General features: G+C 37.2%; 3 protein-coding genes across 8 annotated transcripts in view; 1 reads left to right on the top strand and 2 right to left on the bottom strand.

Annotated features, from left to right (window-relative positions):
* LOC127978676 (semaphorin-6D) overlaps positions 1 to 20195 on the top strand; it is a 276967-nt gene that overhangs the window by 94238 nt on the left and 162534 nt on the right. The gene's annotated exons all lie outside the window — the stretch shown is intronic.
* tert (telomerase reverse transcriptase) lies at positions 1327 to 14630 on the bottom strand. The gene is made up of 16 exons (XM_052583473.1): positions 14347 to 14630; positions 11677 to 12814; positions 10236 to 10422; positions 9866 to 10019; positions 9611 to 9778; positions 8076 to 8237; positions 7628 to 7717; positions 6656 to 6738; positions 6453 to 6566; positions 6020 to 6091; positions 5692 to 5877; positions 4918 to 5041; positions 4758 to 4819; positions 3475 to 3599; positions 3095 to 3232; positions 1327 to 1698 (listed from the first exon to the last, which is right to left on the bottom strand). Exons 1-16 carry the CDS (start codon positions 14575 to 14577, stop codon positions 1595 to 1597), a joined length of 3138 nt encoding a protein of 1045 aa, XP_052439433.1. The 5' UTR covers positions 14578 to 14630; the 3' UTR covers positions 1327 to 1594.
* LOC127978659 (A-kinase anchor protein 9) overlaps positions 17324 to 20195 on the bottom strand; it is a 66391-nt gene continuing 63519 nt past the window's right edge. For 5 of the 6 annotated variants that reach the window (XM_052583460.1, XM_052583463.1, XM_052583461.1 and 2 more), the window contains 5 exons: positions 19826 to 20023; positions 18813 to 19045; positions 18541 to 18738; positions 17865 to 17995; positions 17324 to 17683 (listed from right to left, as the gene is read on the bottom strand). In XM_052583460.1, coding sequence (XP_052439420.1) covers positions 17643 to 17683; positions 17865 to 17995; positions 18541 to 18738; positions 18813 to 19045; positions 19826 to 20023 — 801 coding nt within the window. In that variant the 3' untranslated portion in view covers positions 17324 to 17642. Of the gene's footprint in view, positions 17684 to 17864; positions 17996 to 18540; positions 18739 to 18812; positions 19046 to 19825; positions 20024 to 20195 lie in introns of those variants that run through there. The other variant, XM_052583465.1, reaches the window with a different exon arrangement.

The following is a 20195-nucleotide window of genomic DNA, read 5'->3' as shown; positions in this document are numbered from 1 at the left end:
TGGAATAACAGCTGAGAGGTGCCACAAGTTGGTTGACTCCATGCCACACAGATGTCAAGCAGTTTTAAAAAACTGTGGTCATACAACTAAATATTAGTTTAGTGATTCACAGGATTGCTAAATCCCAGAAAAAAAAAATGTTTGTACAAAATAGTTTTGAGTTTGTACAGTCAAAGGCAGACACTGCTATTTTTTTGAACACACCCCTTTCAACTAATTGCCCAATTGCACAGCCTTAAGAGCGTGCATATCATGAATGCTGGGTCTTGTTTGTTTTCTGACAATCTACTGAACCTACTGGTAACTTGTTTGCCACGTAGCAATAAAAAAATATACTAAAAACCTTGATTATTCTGGTTAGTCACATTGTACTGCTATTATTTTGAACAATACTGTAGATATACAGACATACAGTCAGACAAACAGACAGACAGATAGATAGATATACAGTCAGACAGATAGTCAGTCAGACAGATATTCAGACAGACAGATAGATAGACATTCAGACAGACAGTCAGACAGATAGATAGACAGTGTCAGATAGATACAGACAGACAGACATACAGTCAGACAAACAGACAGACAGATAGAGTCAGATAGACAGACAGAAAGATAGACAGTCAGATAGATAGACAGACAGTCAGACAAACAGACAGACAGATAGTCAGATAGACAGTCAGATAGATTGACTGTATGTCTGTCTGTCTATCTGACTATATCTATCTGTCTGACAAACAGAGACAGATATACAGTCAGACAGACAGATAGATAGTCAGAAAGATAGACAGTCAGATAGACATTCAGACAGACAGTCAGACAGATAGATAGACAGTGTCAGATAGATACAGTCAGACAGGTATACAGTCAGACAAACAGACAGACAGATAGAGTCAGATAGACAGACAGACAGATAGACAGTCATAGATAGACAGTAAGACAGACAGATAGACAGTCAGACAGATAAATAGTCAGATAGACAGTCATAGATAGACAGTAAGACAGACAGATAGACAGTCAGACAGATAAATAGTCAGATAGACAGTCAGATAGATAGACAGATAGATAGAGTCAGATAGACAGACATACAGTCAGACAAACAGAGACAGATATACAGTCAGACAGACAGTCAAACAAACAGACAGATAGACAAACAGACAGTCAGATAGATACAGTCAGACAGAAAGACAGACAGATAGACCGTCGGACAGCCAGAAACACACAGATAGATAGACAGATAGATAGATAGATAGATAGATAGATAGATAGATAGATAGATAGATAGATAGATAGATAGATAGATAGATATACTGAAAAACAATTCACATCTGTGTTTATCAAAATGTATTTTATGTGCTGAAATAACAGATTTATCTTATGTACATAACGAATGTTTATTTAGATGACAGATGCAACAACATGCTAATATCACAGAAACATGCAGCACAACAACAGAAATGAACGTCTGAGCTTCTGAACACTGTCGTTTACAAGCGTCTCTTATCTCCACGCGTTTAACGACACCCATCAAGCGTTTACGAGGAGCGCGGATCTGTTTAGTCAGCTGCCGTCGAGTGAAACTCGTACGTTTACCGCTCTACGTCCGGATGTGTTTAAAGTCCTGAGGGATTGTGGGAGTGGCGGCCTGACGCACACGTGACAGTCTGATGCCGCGCAGCCCGCGCTCCAGACGCCGCTTTCCTGCGCCAAACAAAGAAAACACCAGATCACTTGTGATCAGGGGACTCTCTGTGCTTCAGAACGTCATTTGAGTTTGAGAAGAGATCGATGACTTCAGCCCAAATTAATCAAATCATCAGTGAAGGCAAGCTTTCACATTATAAACAGCCATCAACACAGGCTCCGCCCACTTTTCCTGGAAGTATTTTTCCACTGCTTTGCTCCATAAGCATAAAATAAGTCAAATAGACAGTAAACAACATATGAAGTGATTTAGGAGTGTAAAGAGACTGGATTATGAGCTGGCAGTCGCTCATAAACGCCCTAAAGATGCAATTTCTGTCTGTACTGTAACAGAAGCTGCTCTGATTGGTGGATTTCTCCATTTAGGGCTTTTGAGGGAACACGGCTATTAAACTAAAATGATTAAGAACAAATTTGTCAACAGAAAAAAACCTGAAGAAAACTGAACTAAAATAAGCTTAAAAAGTAATATTAAAACATTTTAAAAGCACATAAGATTAAAAAATGAAAATGAGAATTAAAAACATGAATAAAAATTATTATTGTATATTACTAATAATAAAATAACTGTAAATCACACTGATTTATCACTTCTTCTGCCATGATGAATGGGAGTGCTACAAATGTTAATAAGCTTGTTATGATGAACTCAAACTATTTAAAGACTTATGTTAATTAAAATATAAAATGTTAACGGAAATAATATATAATATACAAACAGTCTAGACTTGTTTCATTTGAGTTATTTTAACTTTCTGTACAAAAAAAAAAAAAAGTTTAATTTAATAAAAATCTAAAAGTAAAATAATGATAACAACAATATAATAATAATAATAAATACATAAAAAAATATACTAAATATACTTAGGCAGTAAAATTACTAAAAACAAAAACAAATGAATAAAGAGAAATATTAACAAAATAAATGAAACAATCTATATTTTCCATTTTCATTTTTACTGTACGTTTTAGGTATTTACTTTTTATAAATTTTTATCTCAGTTTTAGCCATTTTAGTACTTCAGCTTAAACTATATTTTCCACTGTCATATTAATGTTAGCGTAAGCTGAAGTACTATTTTCCATTTTAATTTAAGTACTAAATTTATATTATTAAATAATATAAAAATGGATAATTAGTAAATGGACATTACAAAAATATATATATATTATTAAATTTAAGTGGAAACAGTGTAGCTTGTGAACTACAATTACTAAAACTTAAATTAAAAACTAATAAAACGTGAATAGACACTATTGAAAACAACTACGTTATTTATGACCTTAATGTCTCAGACCCATGATGCAACTGTCTCCTCCTCACTCCACACCAGACGACGATCTGAAGCACAGAAGGGACTGAAGATGAGCGTCTAAAGCAAAGCGAACATACGTTTGTGTAGCGGAGGAAGCAGGCTTCGGTAAAGAGATCGGTGCCGCGTGAAAACCACCACAAACGCCAGACAGAACAACAACTGAACGGCTTCGTACTGCAGAAGACCTCCACCGTCCGGAGAACCGAGAACCAGACCTGCACGAGACACAAACACATTCAGACAGGGGAGTTACATTTCTAAAATAACCTTTTTAAATTAAAACAACAAGCAAGCCCCGCCCAGATTTAAAAGTAACTCAAAAGTAACATAACGCAGTACTTTCCATGAAAAGTAACATCATACGTTACTTTTTTAGGAAGTAGTGCAACATTGTAATGCAGTACTTATAAAAGTAACTCTCCCGAACACCGTGTGTTTAACAAGCCAGCGCTCGTGCCTTTATTGATGTGTCTGACGAGTCTGTTGGTGACGCGAGACATGGTCCAGATCATCTTCAGGAAGAAGCAGGGGTTCGACTCCACGCTCTGACCCAGAGGCAGACTCCTGACGCAGGCGTGGAACCTGACACACATTGACAGGGTCGATGGTTCTTTCATTAATGCTCTGAGTTTCACACAATCATTCACACAGCACAGTCTCAGTTACTCAGATCAGTGTCTCGTTAAACTGTCGCCAAAACAAACAACTAACATGCACTACTTCAAAAGTCTGAGGTCGGCAGGAGTTTCTGAAAAGTCTCTTCTGCTCACCGAAGATGTATTTATTTGACTGAAAGTACAGTAAAAATTGTGAAATATTTTTACTATTTAAAATAACAGCTTTTCTTTGAATATATTTTAAAAGGTTAATTTATTCCTTTGATCTAAGTTTAATTTTCAGCATTTTTAGTGTAACATAATGCTTAAGAAATAATTATAAAATGCTGATTTACTGCTCAAGAAACTTTCTATAATATTTCACAATATTGTCAAATATTATTATGATTTAAAATAGATTTTTACTGTTAATTTTTAGCACTTTGTTTCAGTACTATTTATATACTGTTATAACTTTTGTTAATATTTATGTGAATTAGCTTTTATTTTTAATGTGAAGTTCTACAAAAAATTTAGTTTATTTTTATTCATATACATATAAAAAAGATTAAAAAAAATGTAAACAGACAAAATTTAAATTGAATAAAATATAAAAAACTAAACTAAATCTTATGCTAAAATTAAACTGGAAAATAGTTTGTGTTTTGTGTCTTTTTTTGTACATTTCACTGTTAAGGTTAAATGTATTTCTTAATTCATTTAATATTAGTTCAGTTTAAGGCTTCATTTATTTATAATTTGTTATTTTATTGCTTTAATTGCATCTATTTACACTTATTCCATTAACCTGCTAAGGACACATTTCAAATTTTCACAAATGCATTTTAATAAACAAAGTAGTTTTTGATCGTTTTATGGTTAACTATAATAACCCTGGACATCAGCATCAAATGATCCTTCAGAAATGCTTCTGATATGCTGATTTAAGAAACATTTCTGATTATTATCAGTGTTGAACACAGTCGTTCTGCTCAATATTTCTGTGTAAACTGATGCATTTTATTTCTCAGGATGCACAGATGAAGAACAGCATTTATTTGAAACAGAAGTCTTTTGTAACATTATAAAAGGTCTTTATTGGTACGTTTGATCAGTTTTGAGCACTGATGTGTGGGGTGTTTACCTGAGCGCCTGCAGCAGAATCAGTTTATATAAGCTCCTGTAAACAGCTTCCACTGAGTTCATCTGGAGAAACAGCACACATACTGACTCCAGGAACACACTGATCAAACTCAGAGAGCCCGTGACCTCCAGGACTCTCTAACACTCATTTCACCTCTCACCCTGAGGTCCAGAAAGATGTCGGTACACTTGAGACTGAGGACCGACAGCAGCTTCTTCATGACTGCGGTTGGTGAGTGGGCGGAGCCAAGGGTGAGGCTGTAGCGCAGTGATAGGCCATCGTATCTGAGGGGGCGGAGCAAAAGCCATTTATACAGTCATCTAGTTTATTTAAATACAAGACATTTTTGATGCTAAATTAAATTTGACACTAAAATACTTAATAGTTTTACTTCCAAAAGTGTTTTTATTATTTTATTTGAAGTTACCATTAGTTGCAAGAGACATTTTTTAAAATTTTTACATATGTACATTAATATTATAATTATATTAATATAATAATATATTTATTTATGACACAACTGACTTAAAACCATTTTTAGATGCTGAAAATACTAGCGTTCTAGTCATTTAGTCACTGCTTAAGTCAATTAAAACATGAATTAAGTCAACTGATTTACCGCCTGATTGCAGCACCTCATTACCAAATATCCATCCAATTGAAAATATAAATCCACATTCAAATGCAAAAATGTTGGATTTGAATTTTAGGTGTGCGTCAGGAAGCCTGAATGAACATTAATTTAAACACTATGCATTTTTCCCCAAAGATGGTGTTATTTTATTCTTTCGAAGAAGCGCGCATTAGTAATCTTTCGCTCGATGCGCCCCCTTGTGGCCTCAGGAGAGAAATTATGCCTTTTAAATCAGAATACTAATGATATTTTAGTACAAAAGAAAAGGAGTTTTTCAGCCATTTATGCGGTGGTGTTGACCGTGAGTAGTCCTTGTAGACGTCCAGCGAGTGTGTGTCCAGCAGCAGACCGCACCAGGGGAACAGACAGCAGGACGGCAGGACGCTCACACCCGAGTCCAGCCACTCCACACACACCGGGAAATTCACCGCCACCTTCTGAGGATTGATCTGACAGCCGTAATCAGGAACGCCAGCCAGCAGCGTCCTGACACACACACAGATGAGTGAGAGATGTGACGTGCAGAAGTATTCACACCCCTGTCTACCGCTGAACATATATATATATAAAGTGTGTCTCAAGACGAGGTTATGGCATGGTTTGGATCACGTGTAGCGTGTGGACGTACGTCAGGAACTCTGTGGCTTTGCTCAAATGAGGCGTAATGAGCAGAAAATCATCCACCAGCCGCATGAGACACCTGCCAACGACACACACACACACACACACACACACACACACAATCATTAAAACCCCCAGGGCTCGAGACTGAGACCACACACGTTTGAGAATCTGAAGTGGTGGCATTATTGTGATAGCAAGGTCTGCGCTGCTTCGTTGTGCTAGCTGTAGCATCCTGTTTTATTGTTTATTGCCAATTCAATTTGATTATAGACTCATATCTTCGTTTTGTTTCAGCTTGTGTCTTCTCCAGATGTTCACTGATGGACTGGAGTGCTGTGATGTTTTTATCAGACTCTCATTCTGACGGCACCCATTCACTGCAGGGGGTTTTTATCTCTTTTTTCAGGACTCTGAGGGTGTGTTGAGTGTGGTCTCACCCTCCTTTAGCGATGCCCTTCAGCAGTGAGTTCTCCATGTGTCCGTAACACAGGTTACACAGCAGCGCCGACACGGAAGAGCCCTGCGGGATTCCACACACCTGACGGAACATCCTGGAGCACGGACACAGGATATGACATCATCACCACCTGAACACGGACATGCGATGACATCATCGACGAATGAAGGAGTGAACTCTCACTTATTGTCATGATGGATGATGTAGCTGCTCAGCATCTTCTGGAAGAACTGAAACACATCTCCACCTCGCACCTCAGACGAGTGCTGAACACACACACACACACACACACACACACACACACACACACACACACACACACACACGCACACACACACACACACTCGCTTTTATTCTTCAACAGATAATTTGTATATATTAGTTTTTATATTTTGTATAGTTTATTTAAAAACACTTATGCTAACAACAATAAAACACATTTGTGTCATTAAAACAGTGACATCTGCTGACGGACGCCTGACAGCTGAAGATAAGGAGGAAATCACATTTCATATATATATATATATATATATATATATAAGATAAGAGTTTATGTTCAAAAACAGATAACTCTGTATATTAAAAAAAAAAAAAAAAAAAAATGTATTGTGTTAATTTTTTTTACTTAAAATAACTCACCTGTAGTTTTAGTGAGATTAACTGGAATGCACAATGAAAAACATGAATTCTGAAAACAGTTACCTGTTTTTACAAATGAACTCGTGTATATATAAATATATTAAATGTGTGTGTTTGTGTGTGAAAAAATAAATGTGAAAAAATGTAAACGTTATATATACACACACTGTATAGATGCACAAATACAGTTATTGCATCTTGAACTGTGTAACAAAAATATTTACAAAATAGATTAATTAAATATGATGCACACATATAAATCCTAAAATAATATGATACCAGTAAACACACTTCAAAACAAAAAGTAAAAAAACAAAAAAAACAAAAAAACAAAACATACATACTGTAAATATGCATATACACAAATAAACAATAAAAAAGTATAATATGAAAAAATGACATGGAGCTAAACAATTAAAAACATTCACATATAATGCACAGAGATTTAGATAATAACACAAGTGTGTGAAGAATCTGTATCCTCTGTAACTTAAGTAGAAGTGAAACATCTCTCACCCGCTCCACGAGGATAGCATCATGCAGCGTCCCCCCCGCCTGCTCCTCCACAACAAACCCCTTCATGTTGAGCGGCTCGCTCATCTCCGCCTGAACACACACACACACACACACACACAGACACACACACACACACACACACACACAGACACACACAGACACACACACACACAGGTGGGTCACACACTCTGCAGTGTGTCGGCTTCACTGGGTCTCACACACACACACACACACACACACACACACACACACACACAGGCGGGTCACACACTCTGCAGTGTGTCGGCTTCACTGGGTCTCACACACACACACTCTCTCTCTCACACACACGTACTCGGGTGCAGAAGTGCTTCCTCAGGCCCAGGTGAGGGTCGTTCCACACACACACACACACACACACACACACACACACACACACACACACACACACACACACACACACACTCACTCGGGTGCAGAAGTGCTTCCTCAGGCCCAGGTGAGGGTCGTTCCAGATGCGAGCGTACTGACGCACGAAGAAGCTGCGCTCGGAGAACACCTGCAGCACTTCACCCAACACCTCCACCAGCTTCTGATGAGGGAGACTGTCGTACGCCCCGCTCACGTCCACCTCACACACACATATGTACATGTAATGCATAACATTTAAATATACATCATATATTCAATATTTAAATTATTAGTAACATTCCTTTAAATAAAACAGGTTTCAAATGAGTTATTATTGTGCAGCATCCTTACTTTCCTCACACAGTACATATGGGATTTCATACATTAAATATAGAATTACTGTTATGTTTTTAGTTTTAGCAGGCATTAAAAACTTGGATCCAAAAAATCCTAAATTAATTTCCTCAACTTACTCATCATAATATTTATTACATTTAATCATTTAGCAGACTCTTTTATCCAAAGCGACTTACAAATGAGAACGACAACAGTACACAAGTGCCATGACGAGTCTCAGTTAATCTAATACAGAACACATAGACAGGGTGTTTTTTTTCTTCTTCTAAGAATATGATAAACAAAAGAAAAGGGAAGTAGAGTTGGGTGTCATCAGCGTAGCAGTGATAAGAGAAGCCATGCTTCTGAATGACAGATCCTAATGATGTCATGTAGATGGAGAAGAGAAGTGGTCCAAGTACAGAGCCTTGAGGAACCCCAGAAGCAAGGTGTTGTGATTTAGAAACATCACCCCTCCAAGAGCAGAGCAGCCTCAGTTTAGTGGACACTTTTGAAGCCAGATTGGTTGCTGTCCAGGAGGTTGTTCTGTCCAAGGAACATCGAGAGCTGGTTGAACACAGCTCGCTCAAGTGTCTTTGCAATGAATGGAAGAAGGGATACCGGTCTGTAGCTTTAAAGAAGCGCTGGATTTAGAGATGGTTTCTTGAGCAGTGGGCTTACCCGAGCCTGCTTGAATGCTGAGGGAAATGTTCCAGAGTGAAGAGAGGAGTTGATAATGTGAGTAAGTGAAGGTATGACTGAAGAAGAGATCGCTTGAAGGAGGTGAGTGGGGATCGGGTCAAGTGGACAAGTAGTAGGATGATTGGACAGGAGAAGTTTGGAGACGTCCATCTCCGAGAGTGGGGAGAAGGAGGAGAAAGAGTGTGCGTCGGTCATTGTGAAGTTTTCCTCAGTCTGTGGTGTGGAGAAATGGTTACTGATGGATCTTGTCTTATTTGTGAAGAAATCTGCAAAGTCGTCCGCTGTAAGAGTCGGTTTACCACGTAAATGAAGCTTCCTAGAAACGACGATCGCGCAGTAGTCTAATGAGAAAACGAGGCTAAAATACTTACAAACTGTTGTCCTTACCTGTTGCTCGTCTGTTTCCTGATTTAGTTATTTATTACTAATGGTGTTTATACAAGTTATGTATTACAACATCCTAAAATAAATCAATACTATATTTTATTCGCAGAAATACTTTAACATTATTTATATAGTACATAACACGTGTCTCTAAATGCAGATCAGATGCACCTTGACGAAATACAGCGGTCTCGGCGAGCTCTTCTGCTGCGGACCGAACTCCTTGAGGACTCGGTGAATGCCCTGCCAGCCCCAGACGGTGGAGCCCATGGGCCCCGGGGCCTCTCGCACACACACACTCAACACGTTCTGCAGGAGCCGCACGCCGCTCTGGAAGACCTGCACACACACACACACACACACACACACACACTCTCAGTGTGATCCGCTCGTCTGGTGTGTGTGTATAGAGGCGGTCACACACACCTGCAGTGAGTCTCGGGGTCCTGTGAGGCGAGTGATGGGTCTCATGCTGTTCACCTTCGGGATGAACCGGATTCGGGACGTCACTGAGCTCTTGGGGAACTTTAGGGCCTGAGACGGAGACAGCGCCCTCCACTGGCCCTTAGACAGATGAGCTCTGCCAATAAACCAGATCACAATTACAGACGTCTCTTTATTCATATCAAAACTAACAGAAGATACAATAAGAAACAAGCCAGCTTTGACTATCTGATCAAAAACTGTAACATTTGTGAAATATTATTCCAGTCTAAATCAGCTGTTTTCTGACTGAAAACCGTAAAACTGTTCAAATGTAGTTGTGTTGAGGTTCTGGACAGGTGTTGTTCTGCACCTGAAGGCCATTTCCTGTAGTTTGCTCCACACTTCCCCTCTGTAGAAGCGCAGCGTGTGTTTCTGTCCCATGCTCTCGGTGACGTAGAACAGCGCTTTGACCAAACCCATGACGTAAACGCTCAACATCCAGCCCAGAAACTGACCGTAGATCCACTCTCTGTAGCGGTGCTCACTCGCACACTGACCTGCAGCACCAGCGGGAGGAGGACTAGTTAACAACACAACTAGTCCTGACCGAGCCACAGCGATATCCATTCACTCTCACTGATACACTACTACAGCTTTTATTACATATCTGATTTGTCTTTTTATATGTTTTATTTTATTGTAAAGTTAATTATTTTTTTATTTATCTTTTTTAAAATATTTGATAAATTTTTTATTCAGTTTTAGTTAAATTCTTCAATTATATGAAAATTAGGAGAAATAGTTTTTTATTTTTTCTATTAGTAAAATTTATTTGTTTTATTTTAGTTTATTACTGTATGCTTGTATTTGAGACCATCTGATGGATATAACACCAGTGCTATTTTAATATCAATGATATATTACTAAAGTTTTATGAATACTTTTTTATGATTAACTTATTTATATTTAGTGTTTATTTTAATTTTAGTTTAGTTTCAGTACATTTCTTTCATGTTTTTGTCTTTATTATTGTTTTTTTTTCACTTTGTTATTTTAGCTCTTCAACTTAAATAAGCCAATATAAAATAAGTTTCTTATTTTTTCTTTTTTTACATTATTATTTTAATTATCAGTATCAATTGCATATCATATTTTTATTAATCTTTTTAATAATTCAATTTTAGGTTAAAGTTTTATTTATTTATTTTTTTTTTTTATACATTTTAATGTCAGTTTTAGCTATTTTAGAACTTGAACATTAACTTTAAAAAAAATAAAAAATGCTACCCTATAAAATAGCTAAAATATTTTATAGATTTTTTTTCTTTTTGTGTTTTTATGTCAGTTATGATTTATTAAGTTTTATTATAAGTAATTTATTATAAGTAATGTTTTTAGTTAACTATACTAACCTTGTATTTGAAACCTGACCATCTGTTGTTATTTTACTATTATACTAAAATACTATTATTTTGAATTAGATGTTTTAATATTTTCTGAATTCATTTTAATTTAATTTCAGGATTTCATAATTTTGTTTGCATTTGGTTTTGCCATTACTATTTAGTTATTTTTTTTTTTATTATAGATGGATTTTTATTTTTTAATTTATTTCATATTTGCTATTTTTGTACTTCAACATACACTAAATTAAAATGATATATTTTTATGGTTTTATTTTTAACTAATGATATAAATGCTGCATTATACAAAAAAAATAAATAAATAATAATAATATTTTAAAAATCTAATCTGCTTTGCTTTAAACAACCAAAGTTACGAAACAGAGAATAAAGGCGTTAAAGACTCACGTTTCTTGAGCCCCAGCCAATGGCAGGCCTTGACCTTCATCTTCCACACCAGCTGAACCAATGGGAGACGCTCAAACTTCCCAAGACGCAGGAAGTTCTTCACGTTGGACAGGAAGTGGAGCTGGTTTTCCTGGGATCCCCAAAGTTCCTCGGGAACAACGTATCGCAAACAGTCCCTCACGAACAGATACACCCTGTAAGGCGACAAGTGCGACTTCAGCAGCGTCTCCATATCCTCCGTCTCTGCATTCACCGAGCACTTCCTGCGCAGGAAGAGAGTATACGGGCACTTCCTGTGCTGCCGCAAGAGCCGAGCGAACGAGGGAACCATTGCGAAGAAACGCTTTGGAAGCTTTCTAAACTTAGTCTGTCCGTCAAACATGTTGGAATCTGATTGGAGAAAAATGATCCGCACAAGATCCGCCCCCTGCAGCCGTCTAGCCCCGCCCACACCTGCTTTCAGCTTCCTGTTAAGCAGGAAGCCCTTCAAGCCCCGCCCACCATAAAGCATACTCAAAACGCGGATGGAACAGCGCGACGGTCGAGGAGGACATTGATCTGCGGGTTTCCAGCTCCGCGATCCGTGACTTTCAGGGTTTCGCGCAATTAAGGAACCGTCGGTTTCATCCACCGTCAGCCGTCGCTTCTTTACAATCGGACGATCTTCCCGTTTGTCGTCCGTTTCCTCCTCTCTTGCTCTCTTTTTGGAAACAATTTTCTTATCGTCTCTTGCGACTTTCTTCCGGACGATACAGACAGGAGTTTGTCGCGTCACACCGGACGATGTTTGAGTCGCGGTGCGGTCCAGGAAGAATCCGGACCAGGTGCGCGGCAGCAGAAGATCGTACACGGGCTCGCCGCACACCTGCAGCAAACAGGACGGTGGGACTGTGGTAAACACTGCGCAATCCTGCAGCAGGTATCGCGTGACTTCTGTTCCCAGACGCTGGTTGATCCGCTTCCAGAGCTCGCTGGTGCTGATGGAGGCGGCCGTCTGCGAAACATCGCCATGGAAACGGAAGGGGTCGGAACAGGCCGTCACGTCGTTGCACTGATAGCCGAATCCCAGCACGTTCCTCAGCTTCTTCCGCTTGATGTGGTTTAGCGTGAACGCCAAAACCTCCGGCAGCGTGCTGAGCTGAAATCAGACATTAAACGAATTCTTACGTCCATTTTTATGTTTAAATATTTAAAATATTTTTACTAAATTAGACCAAAACTAACATAGAGCATTGTATAGAAATGTGTTTCTGCCACAGAATAAAAAACTAATAAGAATTAGTCGCGATTAATCACATCCAAAATAAACGTTTTTGTTTGCATAAATGATGTGTTCTGTGTATATTTATTATGTGTATATAAATACACACACATACAGTATATCTTTTGAAAGTAATTACATGTCTATGGGCTATCTATATTCATATAATTTATATTATAAATATATTTAATATATAACAATGACATTTTTCTGAAATGTATACAAGCATTTGTGTGTATTTATGTACATACGTAAATAATGCAAACAAAAACTTTTATTTTTGGATGTGATTAATCGAGATTAATTGTTTGACAGCATTAATAAAAATAAATTCTAAAGTAATTGCACCTTTTTATCTCACAACTTGGAAATTGTAAAATAAATAAAAAGATATAAACAGAGAATTATGGCTATATTTTCCTCTGGCAATTCTGACTTTTTTCTAGTAAGGATTCTAGGTTTTTATCACAATTCTGACTTTTTTCTAAAAATGTAGATTTAAAATTGTGAGATAATTCTGAAGCTGCCATGGAATAAAAAAGTTCATTGTGACTTTTTAACTCACAATTTTTTTTCTTGCAATTCCTCTCATAAAAAAGTGTATATCTTGTCATTCTGCATTTGTTTCTAAGTCTTCTGATAAACATCTCAAAATTCTGTTTAATTGGTACTCTAATTAGTAACTGCTATTTTTTTTTGTACAGCGCTTTTTATATTACACACTGAAACAAATCAGCTATACAGAAATAATGATCTTTATGCCTTAATTTTTTCATAATTTATAGCCACATTTAGCAGAATTAGTAATATTCCAACAACTTGCAACAACAAATAGGAGGACCTTGAGATTTGGTGTGTGTGTGTGTGTGTGTGTGTGTGTGTATATAGTATAACTGGTTATTTTTGGAATTAGTGAGAAATAACTTTTTAGTTTTGTTTTAACAACCATAAAATAATGTTAATGTTAATTATGTGAACCAAAAATTGTAAGGGACATCAATTAGAAAATTGCAAGAAATGTATGATCAGATGAATGAACATTTCCTGTTGTGTATTTGACCAATTTTACATAATTTCCTAGAAAAATATAACAGAATACATGTACAGTAATACCATGTTAATCCAGGGTACGTAACAGAATACCATGGTGCCATATCCAAAATGCAAAAAGCGTAATATTACATTAAGTCCACGTCAAATAGCACAGTTGTTTTTGGCAGGTCTGTATGTTTTATGATTCTTTGTATGAAACACGCAGTAATGTCGAGTAGTCAGTTATGGTAGATGTATAACTTATTTGTAAACAATGACAAAGCGATTTCGGTCCGGAGAATTGCTACAGAATGATGTAACGTTATTATATATGATTGATGTAAAAATAACTGAAGTCAAACAGGTGTGTGAGGTACCTGTGCGGGCACGCGCAGCTGCTGCGGTGGCGTGCGCGCGCATATGAGCAGTCCTCCAGCGAGTTTTTGAAATCGCGCGCCGTCGTTTTCATCAAGAAGAACCGGTTTCCGTCCGTCAGAGAACACGAGTCCGTCTGCGAACTCCTCCAGAGTCTGAACACTCGGATATAACGACCGCAGGATCACGAAGACATGTTTAAATCCGCCCTCGGTCGCGTCGCGTCGAGACATGCCTCACTGTGTGTGTTTACGTTTCCCGCTTCCGCGCGCTGCGTCTCCGCCAATCAGTCGCCCCTCAGAAGACCCGGATGAAGAGACGCGGACAGATAAAAACACTTATTAAATAATATCATCTATTTTAATATTTATAAGAATAATTTACCATTTTAATTTACAATCTTAATCTTGTCAATATTAATCAAAAATGTAATTCATACAGTGAAGATTATGCAGTGTTGTATTTTTATATTTTTACAAAATTTCTGTAGTATTTCTAACATCTCTTAGATAAACCTACGTGAAGAACTTTATTTTATACATTTTTATCAGATACAATATTTTTATTCCCTTATTTTAATATGGACTGTTGAGCTACATTCAATAAACTTAAGAAACGTATACTTAGACTTTGCCATATTTAAAATTATTGTGAAATAAAATTAATAAAATGCTGATTTAATTCGTATTATTCTGAGAAGGTTAAACTCTCCAGTTTTCTTGTCATGATTTAAATGTTACAAAAATGTTTCTTAAACGTTCTATGTTGTTTGTAACAAATTTGTGTTACAGATATAATTTTTCCGATACAATGCATTTCAAAAAGTCAAAACCAGCTGCCTGTTTTATGTTATATTTTCTATTTTTTCCCAAAACCTGTAATGCACGAATAGTTTTTAACATTAAAATCACGTTATGCAGAAATGGCAGACTGATGTTTTATTCAGTGGTTTTGTCACTGAATGGATTTTAAAGGTTGTGCTTTTTTGTAGGCTGATGAAGAAAAGCTTTTGAGTTGGTTTAGTTGCTTTAGTTTTTAATGTAGTTACATAACTTCATTGCACATGATATGTAATTTAATGTAATGTTGTCTTTAGGTTCACAGCCATTACACAAAACACACGTTTTAGAGTTAAGCACGTCATACTCACAACATTTTTTATATATAATATATGCACATTAGTTGTAAATTTTAGGTTTGTTCGAAGGACTGTATTTGTCTGAGATACAACTATTTGAAAATCTGGAATCTGAGGAAGCAAAACAATCTAAATATTGAGAAAATCATCTTTAAAGTTGTTCAGATGAAGTTCTTAGCAATGCATATTACTAATCCAACATTAAGCTATTATATATTTACAGAAGGAGATTTACAAAAGGTGAAATTCAGTAAACACCTTTATAGTCATTTATCACAAATGAGGACAACAGAAGCAATCAATTGTTATTTTTATTAAAATAACTACAAACAGATCCAGAACTAAAAGCTAAAACTTCAAAATACTACCTACACATTTTAAAAATAAAGAAATTAGATAGAAATGACAAATGCATTCAACAAAATTCCAAAACATAACATTTATATGAAAAACAAAAATAAAGCTAAAAACAATTAATATGAAGTATAATGATGTTTATAGTGTTTCTAACATAACAATAAACCAAACAAAATTAAATAAAAAAACTACATGTGCATGTACAATCACACACACACACACACACACACACATTTATAAATATATATATTTTATTATTTAATTTCCATTTAGTTTGTTGAAGTATTAAAATAAATAAGTAAAACTTAAAGACAACCTGGGAGGGACCTATACAGACATAATAAATTCAGAAATAATTTAACTAAAATTCAAATAAATAACAAAACAAATAATACAAATCAGACGCCAGTAGTTTATCAGTAATCCTAAAAATAACATGCATGCTAAAAAACAACACCATAGTAAGAAAGGGTGATAAAAACTGAAACTAGTAGAAGGAGAGAAGAGAAATAAAAGCTATACTCATCTTTGCCAGTGTATATATGAAGTATATGCCGGCTTCATCTGCTTCTCTGTGCATCATTAATACAGCGATTACAGAGTTTTCATCTTTTAATATTACTGTTTTAAATCTAAAGGTATTTTTAAGTGTCGCACCGTTTAATGATTGAAATATCGCCGCCGGTGATTAACATGGGTTGCACATGGACCAAACGTGCATTTTGTTCAGATATGGCAAGGCTTTTACCGCGTTTTCTTTCTTCACTCTTTGCATGGATCTTAAAGAATTAGCAAATGCAAAAATGCATAATTAATAATAAAAATACAATTAATTATGAATAATAATTATAATAATGAATAATACTTTGGTCACGTTGACGTCGACTGCATAAGTAGATGTTCCCGATTTACGAAACGGAGAATGATTTTGATTTTTGCTCATTATTTTGATGTTGTTAGTTGTATTCCTTCATTTTATTGTCATTGTGTATCTTTGTTTTTTTGCTCGTACCCCGGCTGTTTACTCTGTAAACAAACAAAAAAAGCACATTGAGTTTGAGAACAGATTAAATAGAGTTCAGAGGCCAGGAGTTATTGAAACTCATTACAAATTTATTATATGTATAAACATACATACATGACATATCAATAATAATAATAATATTAAAAATTTATCTTTAAAATGTAACTTTTAAATACATATTTAGCTCATAAAACAAGTGAAAAAAATAACAATAAATGTTTTGTTCTCCTGATGCAATAAAATACAGGTTTTTTTTTAAATAATGACATTTTTGAATAATTAACGTAATAAATTAAGTGATTTCTATTGACAAGTTGACAGAGTATATATGGTTTACAGAATAAAGTGTTAAAAAGACCATTTTTAGTTCATAGTCATGCATAAATTATTACATACAGTAACATACTCGGAAAAAAAAATAAAAATCAGGATACAGAAAAAGAGAAGAGAGTCAAAGGCCTTTTTCAAATATTATATTAATTTTTATTTCAGACAAAATACCCATAAAATCCAAAGCTCCTTCCTTTACAAAAATAGAGCGAGAGAATAAAACACCTGATGAGAACGAGGCGAGCCCGAAGCCTTGATGAGATGCTTCATTAGTGTTTCTGACCAATAATCCACACATACAGGAACACGATCGCTGTCCTTGAGCAACAGATGAAGGAGAACCACACACACACACACACACACACACACACACGTGCCTGGGTTTGGTCCCACAGAGCAGTACAGGTTTATAAGAGAAGGCAAGCGAGTATCAGTGTGAATCAAGAGCTTCATCGTCTGACTCCAAACATCTGAGCGTACGAAGAGGAACCTGCAGAAACAAACACTGTAATCAGATTAAAACATATTTTCTTTATTAATGAAACCAAGGCTAGTGCTTCCTGTGATACAGAGTCAGTGGAGAGCGTCCCGGTGTGGGGGCGTGGCCTAAGTGCGCTCTGTCTCTTTAAGAGCTGCAGGATTTAAAGGGACAGGCACGCTGCAGCGGTTACCTGTGGTCACACTCCCCAGACGTCTGTGCAGAGCCTCCAGACGAGAGATGTAGTCGGTCAGAGCGCGGTCAGGGTCGTAGTTCTGCAGGTGTGAACACGCCAAACCTCCGTCACCGGCCACCGAGTGAAGCCTGCAGACACAGACATCAGAAACATGACGCTGAGTGAGCGACTCGTTCATAGAGAATCACACAGCCGTCTGAACGAATCCAGTCAACCATTCTGTGACTCATTCAGAAAGACAATTACTAGATTCGTTTCTGAATGAATTACACATCAGTCAGTGATCCATTCATAAAGACGGTCACTTGATTCGTTTCTAAATAAATCAGCCGTCTGAATGAATCAAGTAAATGATTCAGTGATTCATTCATAATGACAATTACTTGATTTGTTTCTGAATGAATTAGCCAATTGAACAAAACAAGTGAGTCAATGATTCAATGACTCACTTAAAAGACGGTCACTTGCTTTGTTTCTAAGTGAATCAGATGTCTGAACGAATCAGCAGAATGAATGATTCAATGACTCGCTCATTACAACAGTGACTTCAGTTCATATTGAGAGAATCATTTGATCTTTATTCATTCCATATTTCAATATGAATAAAAACCCGTCCATGTCTGATCATGAGTGGTGTTGTTTGTGGTGTGTGAGGAGTGGTGATGGTCTGCACCTGTGCTGGATCGAGTCTCGTCCTGTGCGTCCTCGGCTGGACGCTCGTCTCTCTCTGAACACCTCCAGAGCGCCGGGCTGAAGATACGACGAGTCGCTCCTCACATCAGAGATCTGAGCGAGACCGTTTCTGCTGGTGATCTGAGACGCCACACTTCCTCCAGCGGCTCTCTGCCAGCGCTTCACCAGGAACCTCATCCTGCAGGAGACAGCGTCAGTGTCCACTACACTGTGTGTGTGTGTGTGTGTGTGTGTGTGTGAGTGAGTGTGTACCTGGAGAGGGCGATGCAGACGCGCACAGCTGATCTGAAGCGAGTGAAGCCCCTGCTCTGACGGCTCTCAGGCTCCAGACGGGTGTGTGAAGGGAAGCCGCCCATGCGGGCGATCAGAGACAGCGTGGCCTGCTCACACTCCTGAAAGCCTCCCAGCAGCAGCAGCAGATACTTCTTCTGATAGATCAGGGCCTTCCGGAAGCCCTCGGAGCGCAGGTACCGCCCATACATCCTCTAATCAGACACACGAGGTCAAGAACAAGATCTGAACATTTCTGGACTCTGTTTAATGGTCAAACTGAGTTTTAGGGTCTAACGTGTGACCCTGGAGCACAAAACCAGTCAAAACTAAGATCATGCATCATTTGAAGCTGAATAAATCATCTCTCCAGTGATGTGTGGTTTGTTAGGAGAACAATATTTGAAAATCTGGAATCTGAGGGAACAAAAAAATCTAAATATTGAGAAAATCATCTTTAAAGTTGTTCAGATGAAGTTCTTAGCAATGCATATTACTAATCAAAGTTAAGTTATGATATATTTACAGACTGACAATTTACTAAATATCTTCATGAACATGATCTTTACTTAATATCCTCATGATTTTTAGCATAAAAGAAAAAATTATAATTTTGACCCATACAATGTATTGATCATTATACTGTATTATATTATGTAATATTATATTAAGTACTGTCAAGCGATTAATCGCATCCAAAATAAAGGTTTTTGTACATAGTATATATGTGTGTACTGTGTATATTTATTATGTATATATAAGTACACATAATACTATATATATTATATTTGATGTGGACACTGATGTATCTAATTTATGCATATTTTAAGTTACCAGAGATTTGTTTTCTTCCATCACACTCTAAAGTTGTGCTCTTGTGTGTGTGTGTGTGTGTGTGTGTGTGTGTGTGTGTGTGTTGTACGGCTCTGGAGTAACCCATGCTTCTGCTCAGGTGGCTAACAGAGGAAGTGTGATGGTTGGATGCTAGCGCTCACCCTGAGGGCCGTGGTGTCCGGATCGGCTCCGGTCAGATCCCGCAGTGTTTCGGAGCGATTCTCTGCTCTCAGACGGCTCAGCTCGGACTCGGCCTGACGGAGACACTTCTCCAAACGATTCCTCTCCTGAGTCCACGAGTCTCGTTCGCTGGAGAACACCAGCAGCTCCTGACGCTCAGCACCAGCACCCATCCAGCTCTGTTCAACCACAACATCATCATCATCATCATCATCTGTACAGCTAACACCACTCCTACAGAACCAGAGAACAACACAGCTACACAAAGATAACAGATAGACAGAAATAGTCCGGTCATAGCGGTGGTTCAGTTAATTGATTCACTGATTGATTCTTTGATTCTTTCATTCA

This window comes from Carassius gibelio, chromosome B19 (genome assembly GCF_023724105.1).
Source record: "Carassius gibelio isolate Cgi1373 ecotype wild population from Czech Republic chromosome B19, carGib1.2-hapl.c, whole genome shotgun sequence".
NCBI classification, from domain to species: Eukaryota; Metazoa; Chordata; class Actinopteri; order Cypriniformes; family Cyprinidae; genus Carassius; species Carassius gibelio.
This window is presented reverse-complemented; position numbering and strand designations above follow the sequence as displayed.

Coding starts and splice junctions, on each gene's coding strand:
- tert (XM_052583473.1), bottom strand. CDS start 14,577: ATGTCTCGACGCGACGCGACCGAGGGCGGATTTAAACATGTCTTCGTG. Junction 6,092..6,452: donor AAGGGCATCGCTAAAGGAGG/GTGAGACCACAC, acceptor TGTCGTTGGCAG/GTGTCTCATGCGGCTGGTGG. Junction 4,820..4,917: donor ACATCTTTCTGGACCTCAGG/GTGAGAGGTGAA, acceptor CTGTTTCTCCAG/ATGAACTCAGTGGAAGCTGT.